The 23,344-nt window shown below is 33.8% G+C and overlaps 1 protein-coding gene across 16 annotated transcripts in view; it reads left to right on the forward strand.

The window, feature by feature from the left end:
• The window catches only part of NRXN1 (neurexin 1), a 1,011,597-nt gene that overhangs the window by 472,689 nt on the left and 515,564 nt on the right, over nt 1-23,344 (forward strand). For all 16 annotated transcript variants that reach the window (XM_025045123.1, XM_025045125.1, XM_015587507.2 and 13 more), the window contains one exon: nt 16,966-17,088. In XM_025045123.1, coding sequence (XP_024900891.1) covers nt 16,966-17,088 — 123 coding nt within the window. The remainder of the gene's footprint in view (nt 1-16,965; nt 17,089-23,344) is intronic.

A 23,344-nucleotide genomic window follows, 5' to 3' on the forward strand; every position in this document is an offset into this window, starting at 1 on the left:
GGGTTAAAGTTCAAGTACTTTTATTTGTAGTTCAGTATCTAAGTATTAGAGGGAAAAGGAATCTACAGCCAAGTGCTTAACCTCATTTTCAACTTAGATATAATGAAGAAACGCTCTTAGTAGTATGTTATTGAGAAGTGTACTATGATGGATGTCTGGAATGGATAATAAGATCTTTGTATTACCATTTTATTACCAGAATGAAAAGATCAACTAAATATTAGTTATCGCCATTTTTTATGTGGATAAAAATAGAAAGCAATAAAAGAATGCAAAATATCAACCAGTGGCACTTAAGTTGGGTTAGATTGCTTTGATCAGATCAGGCTGCCACTTCGTAGGCTACTTAAAATGATAAGAAATTTCTAGGGAACGGCTCTTGTTAGCATGAGGCAAATGTTCAGTTCAGTGCCTGAAGAGCAGAGAACTGCAAAAGGGAATCTTCTGCTTCTACCTTCACACGACAGTCACTTGATTTGTAGAGTTCTGTCAGTCATTGCCTCTGAGTGACTGGTATATTTTATCTGCCTTGGATAGGAGCTGCTTTGTTTCTTTGCTGCTGTCATGTTTTATTGTTGTTGTTGTTATTGTTGTTTATGGCTGAAAGTATATATAAAGAAAAGAAAAGGAAAGAAAAGACAGCTTATAAGTGATTATTTTCAGCAAAAATTTGAGAGATATCGCATATAAAATATAGAAACCATAGTGAAAAACAAAAAAGGTAAGACAGCCAGAGGGAGTTGGCACTTGTTAGTGATCTTTAGAAAAATATCAAAATTGGAATAAAATTTAGGGGAAGCCCATTTGAATCATCCACATTTTAAATTTATGAGAATTATAAAGAATAGTGCAGTTTTTCCTTGCACGTTCAAATAACTACATAGATTGGGCAAATTGTAGTGTGAAGGCTTAATATATAAAAGAGTTGGATCTATTTTTGTGAATAATCTGTTGCTTGTATGAAATATAAAATGTTCAAATGTTTTAGAATATTACTCTTTTGTGCAGGTTAAGAATTCATCTTGAAATCAGGATCAGTTATTAATTGTTCCCTAAATCATTTCCTTGGTGCTATTGCAAAAGGCTGTGCTCACAGAATGTAAGATTCCAGATTAATATTGATCAAATTCATCAAATTCTCTTCATTGTTAAAAGTTCGAGTTATAACAGTGGCTGAGGTAGATATTGTTAGAAAAACAGAAAAGTTTCAGAAGAAAAATCCTGAACTTACTATTCCCTTGGTTTCTGTGAAAGAGAATGTTTCTTTTATATAACCAAATGTCACCAAATGTAAAAGACCACAGCCTGTTGGTCAAATGTTTTTTGTTGTTGTTTTATTAGGAAAAAGCTGGTTCCTAAACATCTACCACTTTCTTCATACTTTTGAGTTTCTTATTTATTTGCTCTTTTTGTTTGTTTATCTATTTATTTTGGGGGAGGTAGCATTTTAACACTATCATTGATCCAGAAAATCAAGGATAAATACTCAAATCAGACACTCCTTTCCATTAATAAGTTTTTTTTTTTTTTTGCATTTAGCCTATTGCCTATCTTATTGTGAGATATATTATTAGAATTTTATTCATTTTAAAGAAAACATTTTTTTTTTTTTGTATTTGGAGCATTTGGTCTTTTTTAAGAGCTCATAGTTATTCAGCTTCTTAGAGAGTTAATGCCTACTGAGTTGAAAAGACTAAAAAGTATTCAAGAACTTCTATTTAAAAACACCTCTAATCATTAGGACAGCCTTAATGTTCAATGATGATCTAAAGTGATTCAATGCCAAATCACTTGTTTTACTATGTAGACAAATATGGATTAGAAAATTTTCTATAATTTCTTACATTTTTAATTTTACTCAAAAGAAAGCCACTAACAATTCATACCTTATCAATTGCTTACCTGTCAGAGAATGTGAGACCAAATATTGTGATCATGGATTTCAATTTCTCACATAGTCAATAGCCAACAGTTATGCATCTGCTACCTGCTGAAGCAGATACATAATTTAAAAGGTGATGACTTTGTACACTCAACTATAGGTTAGTTGTAATAAATATATTCCAGTTTAGCTTCCATTTATGGGAGCATACATAGTCTTCATTAAGGCAAAATGGTTTAAGATGCAAAATAAGAGAAATATTGAAGATCTTGTAAAACATTAATTGATGATCTTTAAAAGTTTTAGTCTTAGAAAAATGTGTTTTATTATATGATTGTTTGCCTACCTATATTTTACTATCCTATGATATCGGTAGTATTTTCTATGAAAATATCTTGGCGACTTGAAGATGTTTGAATAATTTGAAAATGCTGATTGTTTTCTAAAGATGAGAAAAATGAGTAATTATTAAAAATAATTCATAGCACAAGCTTCAGAGAAATACTAGAGTTCACATTTTGTAAGTTAGTTTTCCTACAGATTAGTGGTATCCTATATAAAGACCCATTGAAATATAAAATATATTAATTTACATAGATGTCTATACATTCAGTTATTTACTTTTAAACTGGAATTTTAGAATCCTTTTTATTATAACAAAAACTCATTAATTCGGACCCTGTAACTTGGAAGTCATGTGTAGTCGAACATCTTTGACTGAATTAACTACTATATACAAAGAAAGGATTTGTTAAGCCAATTGGTAACTTTTACCAGATAAAAATAGAACATTTCTAATCCACTTAAGAGAATATATATGTTTAAATGCTTGATAATACTTTGTTTAGCATGGCTAAACATTTTTATCTCTTCACTAAAAATAATTCCAGAAGACCATTACTGGTCAACACTTTAGAACAATAATATTGTTTCTATAATATTTTATAGTAATTCACATTGTTTTTCTGAGTTAGTTAAATTTTTTTAGGACCTAAGGAATAGACAGATATTTAGGTTGTCTTAGTTAATTACGGTTTATTATTAAAACACAGTAGGAGTAGATATGAACAGGAAATAATTTTAGTCACAACACAGACAAGTCTTTTGGAAATTAGAATGAAATTCAAGAACTGGAAGGTTGTTCAACACATAATGTGGCTCCAAAGGCCAAGGTATTCTGCCATCCCTTCATCTGCTGTCACTTGAGTTTCCCTTCTCCGTGTTCTATCATAATGGCCACTCATCCTCTGTCTTTTGTTCTGATGTTCCTGCTACTCTTCTCCTCACTTCTGATTTGCTTCTGCTTGGTTATAGCTTCTACTTTTTCATGTCTTCTGCTACTCATGGTGTCTCCTACTTCATGGTTTCTACTCACTGCCTTTTCCTGTGCATGTCTTTTGGCTTTTGCTGCACCTTCATTAACTGTTGACTCTATGTATATTATGTATTCAAACTTCCCTAAACAGAGAATATAGTGGATTCATTACTTACCCTTGTCTTATTGAGCAGAGATTTCAAATCATGTTGCCTCATAAACCTTTGATCAGATTTTAGCTTTGGGGGTGGATGCCTATTGGTGGTCCAATCAGCTATCAACAGAGCAAAGGGCCACACAATATACTTCCCTCAAGGGGATGTTAGAGCAGCATACTTTCCACACAAGCATCTTTTCTCTAGACTGTCTGATTAAATGTTTTTACTAGCCATAAAATATCCATGAGGATTGCAAATTTTTCAACACACCACAGGCTTACATATGGGGCATAGGTCAAGTGGTCAAGGCTCTTTAAATCAAAAGAGAAATGCGAGGAGATGATCGAAGAATTTGGAGATTCAGATCGTCAGTGTGCTCAGAGCTTTTATTCATTTTTTACTTGTTACCAATGGGAGCAAAGGGCAAGGTGAATAAGAGGAACATTATGAAAACAGTTACCTCAAAGGCAAAATAAGAAATTCTAAGAGTATTTAAATTACTATTATATTTACTGTATTTGGATTGTTATTTGTTCTTTGAATGGATTAGTCATATAATTGTGAGATTGCTTCACCCTTCTATCACACTTCCTAGGTGATCAGTCTAAATATAGATTTGAAATATTTTATTGAAATAATTTAAACTCCTCAATTAAGTAAAATTAGTTTAGCCAATAAGCAGTGAAGAAATAATTAGTATTTTCTATTTTTTGTTATTATGAAATTGACAAGAGGCCACAGTAACAAAATTGCTTTTCTACAGTGTTTCTTCAAAATCTTTATAGCACCTGCTGTTGAGATTGTGAATACATTTTAATTTCTTTTTGTTCATCTTTTATATATTTTAAATTTTCTACAATGACTTTTTTCTCTACTCAACAATTTAAAATAAGCAATCAAAATAAAGGTAAATATTCTGTTAAAATATAGTCGAAACTAATTCTCTCACTACTTAGGACAATCTAGGCCTGACCACATTATTTATATTACGGTATGTACATTTTAAATGAATATTTAAATTGGAGACTAAATTTCCCACTAATTTTGACCTACAAAATAGTCAAAATGAGTCTATTTTAAAGCAACTTTTGGTTCCTAATTAGAATAATATTTATTATTTGGAAGCTAGAGGAAGCAAAAGATACAAAATAGCTACCGTTTCAGTCTTCAGAAAAAAATTAATGTCTTCAACAGCTCTTATAACACATAATACTCTTCATATTAAATAATATATAACATTGTGTAATATGTGTTTTTTTAAATATAAGGTCATGGTGTACAAATGTTTCGCAACATTTGCTTTTATTTTAGCAACATATTGTAAACATATGTTCAGCACATCACTATATAACATGTAATATTTAAAAATCTAATCTATTGTTTAGCTCAGATTTTATGCCAAAATGATATAAAGTAGGTCCAGGTCAGTTAGCCAGTTGAATAAAGATAAAATAGAGAGAAAGCATGTATGTACAAGAGTTCTATCATGATTCATCAGTGATTTAGGAGTAGTCAAAGTGTCTGTAAGCAAGATCTTGAGAAATGAACCAGATTAGAATAACCATAGATGAGAAGATACTTCTGGATGTGTTGGTGTAAATTATAATCCTTAACTAAATGGAAGCCGAAGTAACGTAATCTCACCATAGAAAGATGAGCCAGGAACAAGCACAAACACATAACTTATTACTTCTATCCATTGGTTGACCAGCTTCAAGGGACCTCCAAAAACTATCTCGTTCTATCAGATTAATCCAGTTAATTTGACAGAAGATTTAATTGCTAATAGCCATTGCTACAGCTGGGCAAGCATCTTTCTAGAACTCTTCCTGAATAGTAAGGCAAGCTATTCATTTCAGAAGACTTTGATCCAAAGACAACTTCAAACAAAGAAGTGATCCCAGTATTTTTTTCAGTTACTAAAATAAATGATCAAAAAGAATTATAGCACTTAGGTTAGTGACTAACAACCTGATAAACTAATGATAATAAAAGAAAACAATTCAGCTAGCACTATCTTTATTCATTTTTCACTTGTTACCAATGGGAGTTATTATAATATTAAAATTCAAAATAAAGAAGGATTTCATTGCTTAGAAAAACATTTTTATTATCATTCTAATTTTTACATGATGGATGAATAAATTACCATGTATTATTTGTCCATAGCCTTCTCTGGGGCAATCACTGAGGAAAGAAAGAAAAAAATCAGAACAAATGAGATGCTACAGTTCAATAATTCTAAAGACAAAATATTCCTTATCATATCCCTTAGGGTGTATTTTCTTATAAAAAATAGATTTATAATGCTTTCAGAGAAGGTTTATGCAAGAATATCTCCAAAATACAAAATACTGAAGGACAGATTAATTTTGTAAATGCAGTTTCGCATTAAGTGATATTCAGATGCACTTACGTTAACAAAGATCTGGAAAATAATAAAACACAAGTAAAGCCATGGTTTCTTGAGTTATGCAAAAATATTTTTATGTAAAAATGTACATTCTTCTTGGCCTTTTCATAAAATGAAATTCTATAACTATGATAATATTTACATGAGTCATGATATCTTTAAATAATCTTTGCATTTGTGACTATAATGCATGGCTTTGTTTGTGGAATATCAAATAGAATATTTGTAAATTCCAAAATTCTGAGTACCTGTGTGCTTTTTCTTTCTTTCTTTTTTTTTTTTCTCATTCAGATTGCTTGGCATTGTGTAGGTATTGCATAAGACATGTTTAAATAAGTATCACTATATTTCGATATAATTTTTTTTCTTTTCATGTTACACTAATGCGGAATAAATTTTCAGTTATAAAGCATTATAAATGCTTACTAAAAAGTACATTGACTGTTTAGTGCTTCATTATATACCTGCAAGCTATCCTTTTATGTGATAAGCATTTCTTGGAAATGACCTTTTTACTTCAAAATAAAGTCACAGTCCAAATTTTTCCTTTTATTATATTAGGTTTATTTTATTATGCTTCTTCCTGAACTTGCCAGTTGAGCTAGATTAGATTTACATAGAGCTGTTTTAAAACATTCTTGTAGCAATAAATTTATATAATTTGTGTTCATTTTTACTGTTTTGTAAATATAATTATGTTTTTAAAAGATAAAATGTATATTTTAAAATGTATGTTTTTCACATTGAAAATTATTTATATAAAAGATATTTATCCTTGTCTGTCATAAATGGGTACAATCAATGTCAATGCTATGGTATAGAGGGTAAATGTTTTTTTAGTAGAAGATTCAAACCCTGTTTATTCATTTGCCTAGAGTGATGAAGAGTGATGATATTTAGCCAGCTATGGAGGAAGAGATGAGGCAGTTACATATATATTGAAGTTTATTTTGTAGATAATAGAATAGGGTTGGTATGAGTTAAGAAAATGGCAGAGGAGTCTTTGTGGAGTTTTTCCAGCAGCTCTCCAAGGTCAAAGCCTTTTGGAGGCAAAATTCATGTTATCTTATAATTAAATACTTATTAAGTCTTGACTCCCCAAATTCCTAAACCAGCTACTTACTTTGCATTTGGAAGTTACTAACTGCTGGCCTTAGGTCATTTTGCTTTCCTATGCTCTACACATCATTAAATTTATTTTCAAGAGAACTGAGCAAAAAGAAAGAAAGTGTCAAATAATTAGTCAGATAACTGAGATACCCAAGTTCTCCAGCTGTATAACTTACCAGATTCTGTGCTGCCAAGTATGAAAACAAAGGGGTAAAGCTTTCTATTTATTGACACTTTTTAGTGAATGTAGGCATCAAAAGTGAATGGAATTACTTTTCATTAACTACTGGGATTAATTATCAAGAGATATTTCATCTACCATAAAAAAAATTTAACACAATCTAAACAGATATACCCCTTCAATAAATATTTAGTTAATGTTCATTACGTTCAAGGCACTGAACTACAGGACATATAGGATATAGGATATTTATATAGAATATTTTCTCTGAGGTTTTAAACTTATCGAGGGAAAGATAATAATGCTGACAGTATAATACTAATAATAATGGTTATTATTGTACTATGATTGAAGGCTCACCATATACCAAGCATTGTTTTAAGAGATTAAAATGCATTAAATTTTTATTGTAAAATACTTCTATTGTTAGCCTATTTTACAGATAAGAATACTGAGTCACTGAGAACTTAGTTTACCCAAGGTCATACAGCTTAGTAACTTGTGTGGGTGTCCAGAACAAATTCAGCAGACCAAGATATACACATTTTAGAAAGTTTAAAAAAAAAAAAAAGGGGAAGACTTATATAACAATTCAACTAAACTAAATAGAATGTAATTAATTAGCATATAACTATTTCATTTCTCTAGTGGATTTTTAAAGTTTTTTATATGCCTTTGGTTTTTATTTTTGAAAATCAAACATGTCCAAGCTTGATATAAGACCTTATATTATTTGCTCAAAGTACTTTTTAATTGGGGAGAAGCACTTCTAATATTTTTACTGTAAAGAAATTTGTCTGTCCTTAGAACTCTATTAATGTCTCTTTGCTTATACAGAAAAGGCGAATAGCTCTTCATGAAGACATCTGTAATAGTTCTCAAGGATGTATGCCTCCCTAGCTTAATTGAAGAGGGCTGAAGATGGATAGAAAAGAAGAGGGAAGAGTGACATGGCTTGCTAGGTAGTTCAGCTTCAAGGTCGTTAGGGTGATTAGTATGTCAACAAACCTAGGTCGTGACTGACACTAGGCTGGGCCAGCAAGACAGCTCTAAGACGGCTTCTCTCATACCCCAGAGGCCTCGTCATTAAGTGCAGACAGGTGAGGCAGGTGACTCAACTGTACCTCTTACATGGATAAATGAACTATTTTGCCTCCAGCCTTGTCTGCACATTCTCATATATAAAACTAACTAAAGGCAACTTTAAAAATAAATAAGCACAAAATTATAACCTAATCAGGGTTGGCTTCAACAGAATGCAACTTGTGCTGTCACCCAGGAGCCTATGCTTAGAAGGACCTGTGTTTGGATTAATGCCCTGCTGTTACTGTCCTGAAATTCTTTATTTCATTTCACATTGGGCTCACAAATTATTTAGTAGGTCCTTCCCCTAGTAATGTTATTGAATAGAAAAAGAGGAATCTGAAGGTGCCATTTACATGTGTTTAATTTTAATTTGTAATTAAATGTCTCCGCTGATTCATGCGAGAAAAAACAAAAAACAAGAATTTTGCTCCCAGCCCATCATCTAGAAATTGAGAAAGATAAAATAGAAACATTTAACGAGGAGTCACTCTTTTTTTTTTTTTTTTTTTTAAGTAGAGGTCACACTTTTTAAAGTAATTATTTTAGAACTGGAAACTATTGGCAAAGTCAAACGGGTTGAAGTTGTCATAATTACAACCTGAGAAGCACATCCTCTTGTCATTTACAGGTAAGAAGTGCTACTGCCAGGAACTGTGACTCAGGCATCAAGCAGTGGTGGCTTTTGCTTCTGTTTCTCATGGCTTTTCTCTCTTCTCATTATTGTCATAATGACAAGGCTTGTTTCCAGCTTCCATGGCATCCTGCCTCCCACCCAGAGGCTATTTTCCTCAAAATCAATTGTCAAATAAGTCTTGTTAGTACCTGGAAAAGTTAATAGAGATAAACTCTAATTTTACATGCACACACACACAAATATCACACATTTAAATAAAGGTGCTATTCTAAGTTTGCGGAATAGGAAAGGTAATTAGATTTTAGAAGTGGAGGGAATTTGCAATTGTCTTATGCCATTTAAAACTTTTTAAAATTGTTTTTAGGTTTTGTCATTGTTTTTATTGTTTTTACTGATAAGAAAACTCAGACTAAGAGCAATAAAAGACTGTTAGCATAATTAAGGTTATGTTAGATTTAATGGCAACATTGAATGCAAAATTCAGGTTTCCTGACTTGTAAGCTCTTAAATATTTTTCCATTATTTATTACTTCACATTCGGTGTAAAAGTTTATGAGAACGGGAAATTTAAATTGTCTTTTTATTTATGTGTATCTTACAGAAGCCTGGAAACTACAGCCCATAGGCTGGCTGCTTGATTTAATAAACAGTTTTACTGAAACAAAGCTATACCTATTTGTTTACAAATAATCTGTTGCCCTTTATATACTACAATAATAAGGTTGAGTATCACTGTGGTGACTACATCCTGCAAAGCCAAATATGCTTACCATCTGGCCCATTACAGAAAAAGTATTTTGACCTCTGATCTTTTAGAATATAAGCTCTCTGAGAATCTAAGCTGGGACATTCCCAATGCTGAGATTAGCATTTGGCACAAAATAATAGTTAAATAAAATTAATAGGATATGGATGCCACATAACTCAGAATGAATAAGTAAGAATAGTTAAATGGGATAAACAGCAGACACAGTATGGACCATTTTATTTTAAAATTTTGTAATTCTGAGATGCTATAGCACTGTAATTTCTAATTCAATTCTTGTGTGCTATAGGCAGTTTAATGATCTAAAAAAATGAAAAGTCATGTATAAATATAGAATTAATTTATATGCATAAGTCGGCGCTAGTCTTTTCACTTTTAATGTATAGCATAACTGTGGACATTTTAGGATCCACGTTTACATGATGCCCATCTTTAGCCCAGATAACTGTGATTGAAAAGACACAATCTGTTCTTAATAAAATGGAGAGAGTAGATGGATCATTTGTAGAAGGCAAACTAAATAGATTCCTACCTGCCTATCATCTATGCAGTACACCAGGTTATGGCTTTGCAGAAGCTCCCATAAAAATCCTCATGTTTAATTAATGGTTTAATTGAGCAAGCACGTTAACCACTTAAATAATTATATAGAGTTATAAAATAGAAATTATTTACATTTGATGTTTAAGGCAACAAAAAGGAAGTCCAGAACCAGTTGGTTTGAACTATACTAAGAGATAAGATTCTTGATACAGATGGTCCATTTATGTATTTAACATCTTTAAAATATACCAGTGGAGGCAGAACTCTTGTTCTGCTACCTAAAGGGTATGTAATGTGTTTCGGCTTTGTGATATACAGTTTTAAAAATCAAAATATAATTAGTATATGTTTGATTTTCTCAAACCACATCCATCTTTCAGCTCCAGAGTCATCGTAGTCTTATTGTAGTATCCTAGATATCTTTGACAGCATCACTTCGTAGATATCTTAGCCTTATGTTATTCTTTGCTATTGCTCTTTACTATTTTTTTCCCACATTCCCACATTCAAAAACCAGTATAAGTAGTTCATAGGACACTTGCATGCAAGAATTCAAAGTTACTTTTATGTGCATTTTGTTATATATAATTTTAATTCCAAAAACATGAAAATAAATTTAAAATATGCCTGCACACAAACCTGAAATTGGTCAATAAAGTCCTGTTTAATATTGTTGGAGATTTGAGATATATATCATTTAACCTCCCTTGGAGCTGTCTGTAAAATGAGACAGCTGAATTAATTATTTGTACATCCCTTGGAAGCTATTCTTTTGTTTGTTAAATAAATTCACATATTGATTTATGCTCTAATACTTTGAAATAGAATTAAAGTGATTAACAAAAATAATGTTAAATAATTATGAGGAAAGCCAATATGCCAAAAAGTTTTTTTTTGAGGAAGAAGAATCAAGTTGCTAAAATTACTTACACATCCTGAATCTTAGTTTCCTGATGAATCCGAATAAGGAAAGGCAATCTGTTTCATAGCTCATATGACGTAAGAGGAAACAGTCTGCAAAATCTTCAGGGGAGAGTCTATGAATTTGGACTTTGTAATTAAGAGTGTTTTGAAAATGCAGGCTAGAAGGCTAACATTGCAGACAGACAAAAAGTGGTCACTTTGAATACCTCTGGACCTTGTTACACATGATGAATGATGGTTTGATAAAGTATTTTTTTAATTTGTAAACTATAATTTTATTTTTATAAATCAAATCTAATTTTAAAAGCAAAATGTTACTTGTAAAAGATACTTAAATATCGCTGGAGTTTGCTGATAATCATCCTTTTTCTAAACAGAGAAATGAGCCCTCTAGAGCATTCTGTGCACCTGGGGGTTCAGGATGATGCTTCAGGAGGCCAAGTTAGCCTGCTTCTTCAACAGCAGTCCAACTCCCCTTTTATGTGATTTTTATATTAATTATGCAAGATTACGTGGGGGGAGGAATTCCACTGATTTAAAAATAATAATAATAAAACCACTGCCCTAGTTTAGCTCCTGATTTTCACATTGCACAACTGTATTTGTTATGAGTAAGGGAAGCTTAGAAAATCACTGGGTCAGAGTCTCCAACATTGCCCAGGCCCAACCTGATTCATTAAATAGAGGAGAGAATAATTTACCATAGCTAAATGAAAGCGTTCCTTAGAGATGACTTCATTATTTCACCACATAACCTTCTGATCTGTGATTTTGTTTCCGAAGGAAACTTTTCCATAAAGCTGGGGCATAGCCCATTACACAGAATGGTGTATTTCTTGCTCCTGCCTGATCATTTATAGATTATTTGGTGCTATAATCTGTGAGGGATACCAAGATGACAAAAACAGAGTTCTCCCCCTTAAAATTTGACAATATAAATTAATAAACACCTATCCTAGTATTTATCAGTATAGTCCTACTGGTTTCATTTGAGTTTAGTAATTCTAGGCCTAGAAAACACTTGTTAAAGTTTTTTTCTGCCCTCTGCCTACCCATGATGAAATTAGCAATGATAAAATGATAATTAGGAAAATTTTATAAATTTAGAGAACTTCATTATACAATCGCACCCTTTCGTGTAGCCACATGGTGGGAAAATAGTTCAGAGCAGTTCTGGTCCATCCAAGAATGACAGAATGTTAAAGTTAGAATGTGGGAGAGTATATGCTCTTATCAAGCATCCTTATTTTACAGATAAAAATATGAGGAACTAAGAATATAAATGACTTACTTAAGATGACATAATTAGTTGATGATGGACATAGGGACAAAATCCATTTTTTACCACCATCTCTTCCCATAGTGAAAATGGAAATGAAAAGTAATTAGCAAATGTGATAACTAATCTGGTCAAAAACAGCTATCATCTTTTAAGTGTATCTCTTAATGGTTAAGTGAAAGCTCTGTAAGAGCAGTAGATTTCAAAAAAGGATTGTTTTGCTAACTGCTAATCCCCCCCTCCACACACACACTCACATACTTTTTCATCTCTGTCCTATGTCTTAAATTATGGTTATCTCCAGCCCTTCTTAGGAAGAAGGTCATAGAGTCACCTAAAATTCATAAATGGGTAAGTTGTCAAAGAACAATAAACTTGAACTAGATTGAGGAAAACTGAATTTTTTATTGTGTCTACTTCTGTTATTAATACATTTTAGCTACATAATTACCAAAAAATCCAGTGAATATCACCAACTAGAGAACACTTATACCATAGTTTAAACTTTTGAAAAGACCAGCTCTCTTAATAAACTGTATTTATTCTCACTTGGTTTCAACTTTAATGCAATTCTAAGTGCAGTCGTAGACCAAACCATAGACTCAGGTCTTGGTGTTCTTTAGTTCAGCCTAATATAATGGGCAGAATAATTTAAGAAAGCTCAGTAGACTGACAGTCTAGAGACCTGGACTCCACAGTTAAATAGTTGTGACCAAGGGAACATTATACAATCACTTTTGACGTCGTATTCTTTATTTGTAAGTGGCTTAGTGATTTCTATACCTCTCATCCTCCTAGTTCTAAAATTCCTTAAAATAGCATTACCCTGTAGAGCTGAATTTTGATCTAGTCTGGTTAAATAGTACCTGTGGGCATTCTGCCACACTGTCTCTCTCTTTTATTGTCTGTAGATCCTTTTGGGGGCTGTGGAAAGGACCCCGAAATGGGGAAAGAAGACCTCAAGATCAATCTTAATTTCACTCTCTACTGCCTCTGACAGGGAGTTATAATACACTCAACCTTTCTAAATCTGCTTTGTTAACTAAAAAATGAAAGAAAAAAAAAAACTACTATGGCTTAATAAGTTATAGTAAGACTTGAGTATAAAATTACATATGACGTGTAACTTCCTATAAAACCCAAGGAATGATTATCTTCAAAATAGAAACAATGCTGAGAACTTTCTTTAAAAATCTTTAAAATATTGCTCACTATCTTAGTCTGCTTGGGCTGCTATAACAAAATACCATGAGTTGAGCGGCTTAAACCATAGACATTTATTTCTCATAGTTCTGGAGTCAGAGAAGTCCAAGATCAAGATGCTGTTAGGTTTGGTTCTTGGTGAGGGCTCTTTTGCTGGCTGACAGATGGCTACCTTCTTTTTGTAACCTCATGTGGTAGAGAGAAAGAACTCTGATCTCTCTTCCTCTTCTTATAGGGACACTAATTCCATCTTGGAGGCTCCACCCTCATGACCTTACTTAAACCTAATTACCTCACAAAGGTCCCTCCCCTAAAACCATTATATTAGGGGTCAGGCTTCAACATATGAACTTTCAATCCATAACACTTACATTAATGCTGGGAGGAAGATATTACTACCAATGAGAGATATTTTGACATCCTCAAAAAAAAAAAAAAGAAAAGAAAAGAAGTCTCATAAGAAATGCAGATAATAACTGGATTGACTATAATTTTGCCATTAAAATCTACATACAAGGACAAATAGCTGTTAAACTCAAATTTCAACAGTTAAGCATGTTTCTTTACCAATTCCATATGTTTTAAATGTCTGTGAGGATGTGAGATCTCAAAGGCACTGTAGGAACTATCTCATCGCTTTATAAATTGGGGTGTTAAGACCACCAGAAGCTAAATCTTTTAGCAAGTTGCTGATTCTGGGTGGATCCAGCCCCAAATTGATGGCCCTTCCTCTATATCATGCCTTTAGTACCAGCCATGTCAGTGTACAGTATATTGTTATGGATTTTCTTCCACCATGGCTTATGCAGAGGGTATGTAAGATCTCCCAACATTGTGATCATTCTGTAGAGCAAGCTGGAAGACATGACAAGCAGCAACTCTCTCACCCCCTTCATTCAGATGTGTGGAAACTAGAATGTTAAGTTAATAGCCAACAGTCACATAGCTGGGAGGCAAGATAATGCATGAGGAAGTATGCAGACTTTAAGTAGATCAGACCTAGGATAGAAACCGAATTTTCTGTCACATTTTAGCTGTGTGATCTTGGGACAAGTAGTTTTAATTTTCTAGGCCTTCTGTTCCACTTTTGTAAAATGATAATAATATGAAGACGAAATAAGTGAACAGATAAAGTGCGTGGAACATTATAAGTATTTCTAGGCCCCCAACTTCTTTCTTAGTAGCAAATCAAGGACCAAAAAGCAAGTTCTTAACTACCTGTCCAGTGCATTTTCCATTACACTTCATGGTGCATAAATAACATTGTTTCGAATTGAGAATATTCAGTGCATTTTTAAAAAGCCTTGTCTTCCAAAGTCAATCTCTTTACATTTTTAATAATGTAGGAAAGAAGCTTGAAGTTGGCCCACAGAGATTTTTATGAACCAAAGGGTTATTTTTAATTGGATTTTGTGCATGTTATTATGAAAATAGTTGTTTCATAGATTAAACATTATGACTTTACTGCAAGATCAAGCCCAGAATGGGGTATAATGATGATATCACCCTTATGCTTCTTTTTCTTGACAAAACACTTTTAAAATTAAGAGAACAGGAGTGAAGCTGCTTCAAAAGCACACATTTCTAAGAAAAGAAAAGCTCTCCCTTATAAAAATAGTTTTAAAATGATATATTCTCTTTTCAAAGATCAAAACTAAGAATGACCCTTGCTGCCAGTAGGATGCTGCGATTCTACAGAGTTATTAAATACTTCTCTCTTCACCGTTGAAACTAGAAAGCGTTCCTTTGATCCTGGAACTTGCTTTCAACATTTGGTCTCAAAGCATTTTTGCAGTTGCTGAACTAGCAGGCTTCCTCTAGTTATTTAGTGATCAGTCTCTTAAAACTGTGTTTTCTAAACTGGTTTTTATTCGTGTGTCTGGACGAATTTAACTTCTCTAAAGAAACAAAAAGATGACTTCTAATCTTAATGATGGTTCTGTTTAAAGACATGAGACAGTTAATCCTGCAAATTTAATTTATATCACTGGCTCATTTTAAGTTCCAAAGAAACTCCAACCAAAGAAGGTGAAACTTATATCATCAGTAACATCCTAAGAGAGATATGAGGGGCCTGGAAGCAAACGGTGACCTCTTGTCAGATGATTACTGAGGTTTCTTCTACTTGGTTCCCTTATTTATTTTTTCTCTTTCTTCTCTTTGGCCTTTTCACATGTTCTCCTATGCTTCTTGGACATTTACTGGTTTTGCTGGTAGAATTTAGTTGAAGAAATTGTGAAGCAAACCCAAATCCTGAATCAGTTGAAAGTCATGAAACTCAAAGATTCATGTCTTTCACCATTTTAATGTACCAGGGAATTTCAGTACTTTTTTTAAAAAATAGAAATCCATCACCAAATAATGTGTCTTTAAAAACTTTTCATTATTTTTCTCAATGAGTCATAATCTCAAGACTAGTAGAAATGCTTATTTGTCTATAACATTTTTCTAGTTATATTAAAAGCTATTTTTTCTTGCTTTGTTTTTTAAATGGAAGAGGGACTTTTGTCTAACTTTGTCATTTCAATAATTTCCACAAAACCACTTTCTAACATAATCTGTCTGTTCTAAGCTAATATAAATTCCATTTAAATCTATGGAGTTTGAAATGCCATAGATTCTCTGTCAGTTACTTTCTTAGTTGGTTACCATTCTTGCCCTTTCTTTTGGTCCTTAGCTAGGAATCCTTGCCCTCTACTGCTGTTTAATATCACTGTTTTTTCTTCCCAAACTCAACACTTGACACTTTATTGGCTGTGACTTCTTTTTTCTTCATTTCTTGAGTCAGTGCTTTTAACTACACTCATTTTCTGGGTATTCAACTAGACTTAGTTTTTAGACACAACATTTCATAAACTTAAGAACTTGATGAACACTGGAGGTACATAAAGTAAGAGCGAAGAGCAGCTGTCACACAATATAGTACTGACAGCAGCCTCCTTGCCAGAGTCTAATCCAGCCAGCTGCCACTCACTGAAAATAGTTAGCTAATGACCTGTGGTCCGATCTCTCCCCCAGGTCAGAGGTTGCATAACAGTTAGCTACTACACCAGTAAGAAAGTTATAGCTGCAAAAATCAGATAGTCCAGATTTGTGTAAAGTTGGGAGACTGCTCAATGCTGTATTGACTGTGCCTATTTATGACAACAGGTTCATTCACTTGTCTTAGATCAATGCATAATGTTAAAGATTTTTCTTAAAGTATCACACCAGAATGTCTGTTAACTTGTCATTTTCCTTGCTTGCCATGACTTTAATGGGCTTGAAAATTGATCCAGCCAGTCTCGCTCTCTTTCTCTTCTCTCTTTCTCCTCTCTCTCTCTCCACTCTCTTTCTCATTTCTTTCTCTCTTCTCTCTCCTCCCTTTCCCTCACTTTCCCCCTTTCTTTATCTCTTTCTCTCACTCTCTGTGAGGTTCATTTGTTTGACTAATTCTGAGTGTCCATAATGACTGTTTGGCATATTCTACAGGCAAAGGTCCCGAGACCCTTTTTGCCGGCTATAACCTCAATGATAACGAATGGCACACAGTGCGTGTGGTTCGTCGAGGAAAAAGTTTAAAGTTAACAGTGGATGACCAACAGGCCATGACAGGTAAACCTCACTGTCCTTATTGCATTTTCTTTTGCCGAAGCTGTACACTTTCACATTTCTTGCAGGTGATTTTGAAAACCAAAGCACAACTTGAAATAGATACACACAGTTTATTTTTTATTCCAATTTTTCTAGGAACTATTCCATTCAATAAACAACAAGCTCAGTGTTTTTTTTTTCTCTCAAATGATCAACACTTTTATATCATGGTTTTTTTTTCTGTTTAATAATTGAAGAAGTTGTAATTATAAACTATTTTAATTTTGTGTCTTGTTAAATATCTTAGGGCCTCATAAAATGTTGAAGTCACTGTTCAGATGCCAATTTCTGTTTGATTTCTTTGTTTCTTGTGTATTCTGGTAATGAACAACAGCAAGTTATACTTTTTAGCTTCTAAGTAAATTGATAAATATGCTGGAATTAAGTCAGATGGATTGCTTTTTCATTATAAGCTATACTAGATCCTTTTTGGCCATTTACCCTAGTAGGTTAAACTCTAATATTAAGGATGTCAAGTTCAGTTCTGATTTGTAGATTCCTAACTGAGAGTAGCCATATAAAGGTCCACCCCAGAGACACAGGAGAGCCAAATGAAAGAGGAATTGGTGGGCCTCTATTCTCTCTGCTGAAAATAACTCCAAGCGTGTGACCTGCTGGGATATTACCCATTTTTTCTTCTGGAGAGAACATCTCCATTTCAGTTATTTTAGTACAAAGCACAAGATGATCCTTGTGCAGCAGAAAAGTGTGTTTTACATTCATCCCAGGTGGGTTCCTAGAATCAGAGATTAGTAGATTCTATCAATATGGAAATATCATGTATAGAATTTTAACTTGAGAGAATCTTTCTTGAGTCCAAAAGAAGCAAACTGCTAATTCATAGATCTTAGTATCTTATTTCATTAGCACTTTAAGGCTCTGCAAAATTTGGTTTCTACATGTGGATACAACTTTACTTTGTTTTGAAATCACCTGAAAAGCTTTAAAAGGACAAATTCCTAGTCTGATATCACAGACAGTCTGGGAGGAGCTCAATCATTTTTTTTTTTTTTCTTTAAAATCTCCCCAGAGTGCTCTCTTGTATCTAGTCCGTGGATTAACATTGAAAAACCCCTGCTATGATATGTCTTTGTATTCTCTGAGGGAGAAAATCAATCAGAGATCCCTTAGCAGAAGCTTTTATTTAAAATGGCCAAGGATGAGAAGACTCAGGAAGAGCTGTGTGAACTTGGGAAGGAAGGCAGATTTTTAGAGCTTTGGCAGAAGTGTTAGCTGAAGTTCAACTAGTTTTGGCCAGGGCTGTTGTTCTCCAAAGAGGAATGAATTATTTTTATAGATTAGCATCTATTGTTTGGACAGTTAGGGTGTTCTCAAAAGGGGAAGACATGAGTGCTTAAGGTCTTAAGTTCATGTGCAAGAGGTTGGGAAGAAATAGCTGCCAGAGATAAGGTCATATGAAAACCACAGCAGAGCATTCCTAAGTCCCTAAGTGTGTCTCAGATCTCATACATGAGGAAACTGAGGTTCCAAGAAGCTAATTGACTTATGTTTTTTTCAAATGTCATTATTGCCAAAACTGAGAAAAGAACCTAAATGTGTTTTTTATTTGATCATTTGCTTTTTGACTCATGGCCCATTACTTCTTACGGAATAGACTATTTTCTAAGATTATACTTTGAATTTCAAGAACTCTGCTACTTCTGTTCTAAATGAGGCAAAGAATCTTTGCTGACCTCTACAGCCTAAGGGCTATGGCCATCTCCTTATGTTTACCTCATCAATTCTGTCTGAACCCCTGAACCTAACCAGAAAACAGGATGCTGGTACTCAGTAATGCTAAATGCCACCAATACCCATCTCTCTCCTGGTCAGTGGTGATCTCCTCATTCTCTCTTTCAGACCTTAATTGCATTCTGCTCTTCTTTTTTTTTCCTTTCTGGAACACTTTGCAAATCAGACCTTTAGGAAAGATTGGAAAAAGCATTGTTTTCCAGCAGCTTCCACTTCTGCCAAGAAAAGGCCTTTGAGGCAAAGTGCTACAAGGGAGTTGGCTAGCTTCTAGAATTGAAGGAAATGTAAAATATAAACTAGCATTTCAGTAAATTAGCCTGACATTTACTCTTTCTCAAAATTGCCATGGCCTTAGAGCAGAAATCAGATTGTAACCTCTACTTTGTAGGAGCTGAACATTTTTTCAGTTGTAGGAACCAATATGCTCTTTCTCAGAGTTTAAAGGTGAATCGGCATACAGCCAAGTCAACATTGATGATTCACCTAAATAATGCATCCTTCCCCTAATACTCACCCCACCCCTTTCCTTCCCTCAGCACCCAGCATCTTGCTGATCAGAGCTAAAGACAATTTTTTTTTTCCCACAATAGTTTACCTTTCTTGTTGAGTTTTCATCAGGGCAAATCATATTTGGGGGATTATGATTTGTCAAAGATCACATGAAAGCAAAGAATTCATAAGAATAAAAAAGTCAGCCTCATCTTATATAGCTAGAAAAGATTTCCAAAAATAGCAATGGAAGCTTGCCATTTAGGCTTAAGTTTAAGATGGGATTTCTTTTTTTCAAACTAGTGTGGCCACTTGAAGCCCCCTATGAATCAGGAAAGCAATGGTGATTTCTTAAATTTTACAACAAGTCAGACATCACTGAACAGAAAAAAATTTAAAAAGGAAAAACACTAGGAACACTTTATGTAAAGTCCTACATTTGACCTCATCTTTAAGTTATAGTTATAAATACTGTTAAGTATCTGTTGAGCACAAGACAGTCCATACTGAGGCTGTTTTAGAAATGTCTGTCCCTCAACTAGGGTGCTAAGGACAGCAGTTACCAGCAAAGAAGCCCCAAAAGGGAGAGATTTCCTAGGGCTCAAATGAGAAAGCGTTCTTCAAAATATATGAGATCCCTAAGTGGGGAGTCCTTGGATTTTAACTCATCACTTAGTCTGTCAGAAACTCTGGAATTGTGTACTTTGTATGTGTATTTATGTTAGTGCATGTGTCCTTCATTGAACAGTATTTACCATATATGCAGTTATTCAAGCCTGGAAGCCAGGCATCATCATTATCTCCATCCTTTCCATCATTCTGCACATCATTGGTAAATCCTGCACATTCTATCTGCAAAATTACCTCATTGTCTTTTTTTTTTTTCATTTCTGCTATAACCACCCTAGTTTAAACAATCTCAATCTATTCTACCCAGATTATACGCACGCACATTAACGCACACGCACATGCACAGACATGAGCATGCACACACACACTGACTTGTGGCTTACACCTGATTAAAACCCTCCAATAGCTCCTAACATAATCAGGAAACACGGTGATACCTGGTTGCTGACTCCTTCCCATCTCATGGGAGCCACTAGCTGTACTTAGGACTGTAGCCACATCCCCAGGTCTTTCTCTTCTGAGAGCCTTTATTCATCTCTCTCCACTTCTTGGAATCACCTCCCCATTTCTCTTCTCCCATTATTAGCATGGCTTTCTCTTTTTAATACTTCACATTTAAGTTTGCCCTGTTCATCAAAATCATATCATTTTTCTGAGTTTGCCATTATATATTTAATTATTTCCTTATGTCTGTTTGTCTACCTTCTCCCAACGGACCATGAATTTCCTGAAAACAGGAGGCATATCTGTTTTTCTCATCATGATTTCTTTGTTACCTGACTTTTACATATACCACAGAAACTCAGTAACTTTAAGTGAATTAACAAGTTGATGTAAGACACAGGTTGTTTTATTCTGCAGCAGAGATTTAACCCAACTCTGAGCAAGGCCAAACCTAAAATAGCTGATTTTGCTATCCATTTGGTTAAAAAGATTTGATTTAGATATTGAGATTTCTATGCAAACACACCATCTAGGTTTTTTTCTTTTCTTTCTTTTTTTTTTTTAATCGGAGATTATTGTCAATCTACTTTACCCCAGACACTTTGATCAGAGGCATTTTGCTAATTTCAAATTCTCCTTCCCACAAAAATCTCTGGAAAAGACAGTGGATTTTTAAATGGTCAGAGCCTTAAAAATCTTTCTCCTTTAATGCCCCCCCCCGCTTTTTTCCCCTTAATCAATATATGTATACAAGAGTAGAGGTGGCTACATTATTGACAGAGGATTAAACACTGAAATATATTCTGAGGAAAAAAGAGTTTTTAAAAGGCAGCAGTTAATGTTTTCTTAGTGGATGAGGGCTTTTAGGAGCTAATTCTCCCCCTAGAGAAAGCATATCGGCCATTACTGTCAATGCAATTTATATATGCTTATTAAAGAAATAATAGGCTCTCGAACATGGGCCATAATGAGTTTTCTTGTAACCGGGCCATGGTTGCTCCACCACTGTTTTACTACCTTTTTATTATTTATGCTCTGCATACATATTCTATTCCTTTGAGAAAAGAGACATTACGTACTATTTTTATCACTGAATTTCTCAGTCCTCCTAAATAAAATATGTTTTACTATTTCAGAGCTGCCAAGAACTTGAAAATTGGGGCTCATATTTACTTTCAAGTATTAGAAATATTTTTCTGCATATTTCTCTACTATCGATGGGTTCACTAATGGAACTTTTAAGAAGAAACATGACAATTTCAGGATTGGGGCAGGTTCGCTCAATTAAGACTCAGATTTTAATAGTGTGAAAAAGACAAAAATCAATACAAGGAGATAGAAAAGCCCAAGTGAGTTTTAAGCTTTACATATTTTTCATTCTGTATGGCTTGTTAATTCAATGTTACTGGTGTCTCTAGAACTTTATATTTGAAAATTATTCAAGGCTCATTTTATTTGCTACCAAAGAGGGAGTTCTCCCACAAAGTGGTATAGAGGTCATTGAACAAGAGGAACTGAAGACGGAGAAAGAAATGTTGTCATGCAAGAAACCAGAATGCTAAGGATTTAATAGTATTTTTTGCATCAGATTGACAAGCAGGAGACAGTGGAGATAAGGGAGGAGAGACAATTACATACAGTGGTATTTTTTGTTTACAAAAAATAAGTTTGCAGAGAGGGGATTGGAACAAACCAAAGGCTAAAATGAGAACATGCCCAGGGTGACAGTATAGCTATTATCAGGATCTAGGACTAGTAAGCAAGTGTGAAAATTAAGTAGAGTTAAGTCCAGCTTAGAAGAGAATTCTTTACACCAATGAGTTAATAAGCATCAAAGTCAATTAAGTATGTAGACGATTTTTCTTGCACAACAAAAAGTATGCCTTTTGTATCTTACTTAGACATTTCCTTAAAATGCCATCTAATATTTTACTATATTGATTAATGAAATGGAAATCTGCTAAACTGGTTGAAGGAAGCCCACATAGATGACTGTTCAGTCTTCATTACACCTGGGAAAAAGATCCAGTGCATTTTCTCAGGGGCTTATACTGAGATTGGCACTAATTAATATTTTCATCAATATAATGGATAATAGGATAGGGAAAATTCGATAAATTTCCCAGTTAAGCCAAGTTGAGTAGTGAAACTAGCACATGGAAGAACTTCATTACAATTTAAATGATCTTTTAGAGTTTCAGAAGAAAGTGAATGATAGTTTAATTAGATAAGAACAAGGTGCTAGCAATGGTAAAGTACTTTATGTTTTGTTTTAAAAAACAAGTTCACATCTTTTTTTATTTAGCTTATTATCACTCTGGAAGTAAAATGAGACTAGGTGGCATTATTGGGGTTGACGGAGAAATATGGCAGGATGGAGAGGGATGGGGGCTGAGTTGAAGAGTGACTCATTACATAAATCTGCAACCAAGTTCATGCTAGTGTGTTTAAAGAAGATTATAACCTGTGGTAAAGTGGACGGATTTCACTTGTATTCTCAAAATTGGGCATGCCTTGAATTGGTACATTATGCTCGGTTTAGTTATCCAAAACATAAGTGCAAGGAAAATGGCATAGGTCCAGAGATCAACCGAAATTCTAAAGTGGTTGGAAGACTAGTTCTAGGATAGACTATGAGAACTATTCAGAAAAAGGAAGGTGAATAGTATGTGCTTAACTTCAAACACATTTTCATGGTTCATTATTGGAAGAATAGTCAACAGCTCTTCATTATTTCTATTGGGCATAAGAAAATATAGTCACATTCTTTTTTTTCCTGAAGAACATTTTTTATAAAGAAAAACATCACTTAACCATAAAACTGGGATATATCACTTTATATTGGGATGATTTATGACAATCATTTCCCCAATCCCTTCCTCTGCCTGCCTGCCTGCCTTCC

Source organism: Pteropus alecto, unplaced genomic scaffold (genome assembly GCF_000325575.1).
Source record: "Pteropus alecto unplaced genomic scaffold, ASM32557v1 scaffold131, whole genome shotgun sequence".
Lineage (NCBI taxonomy): Eukaryota > Metazoa > Chordata > Mammalia > Chiroptera > Pteropodidae > Pteropus > Pteropus alecto.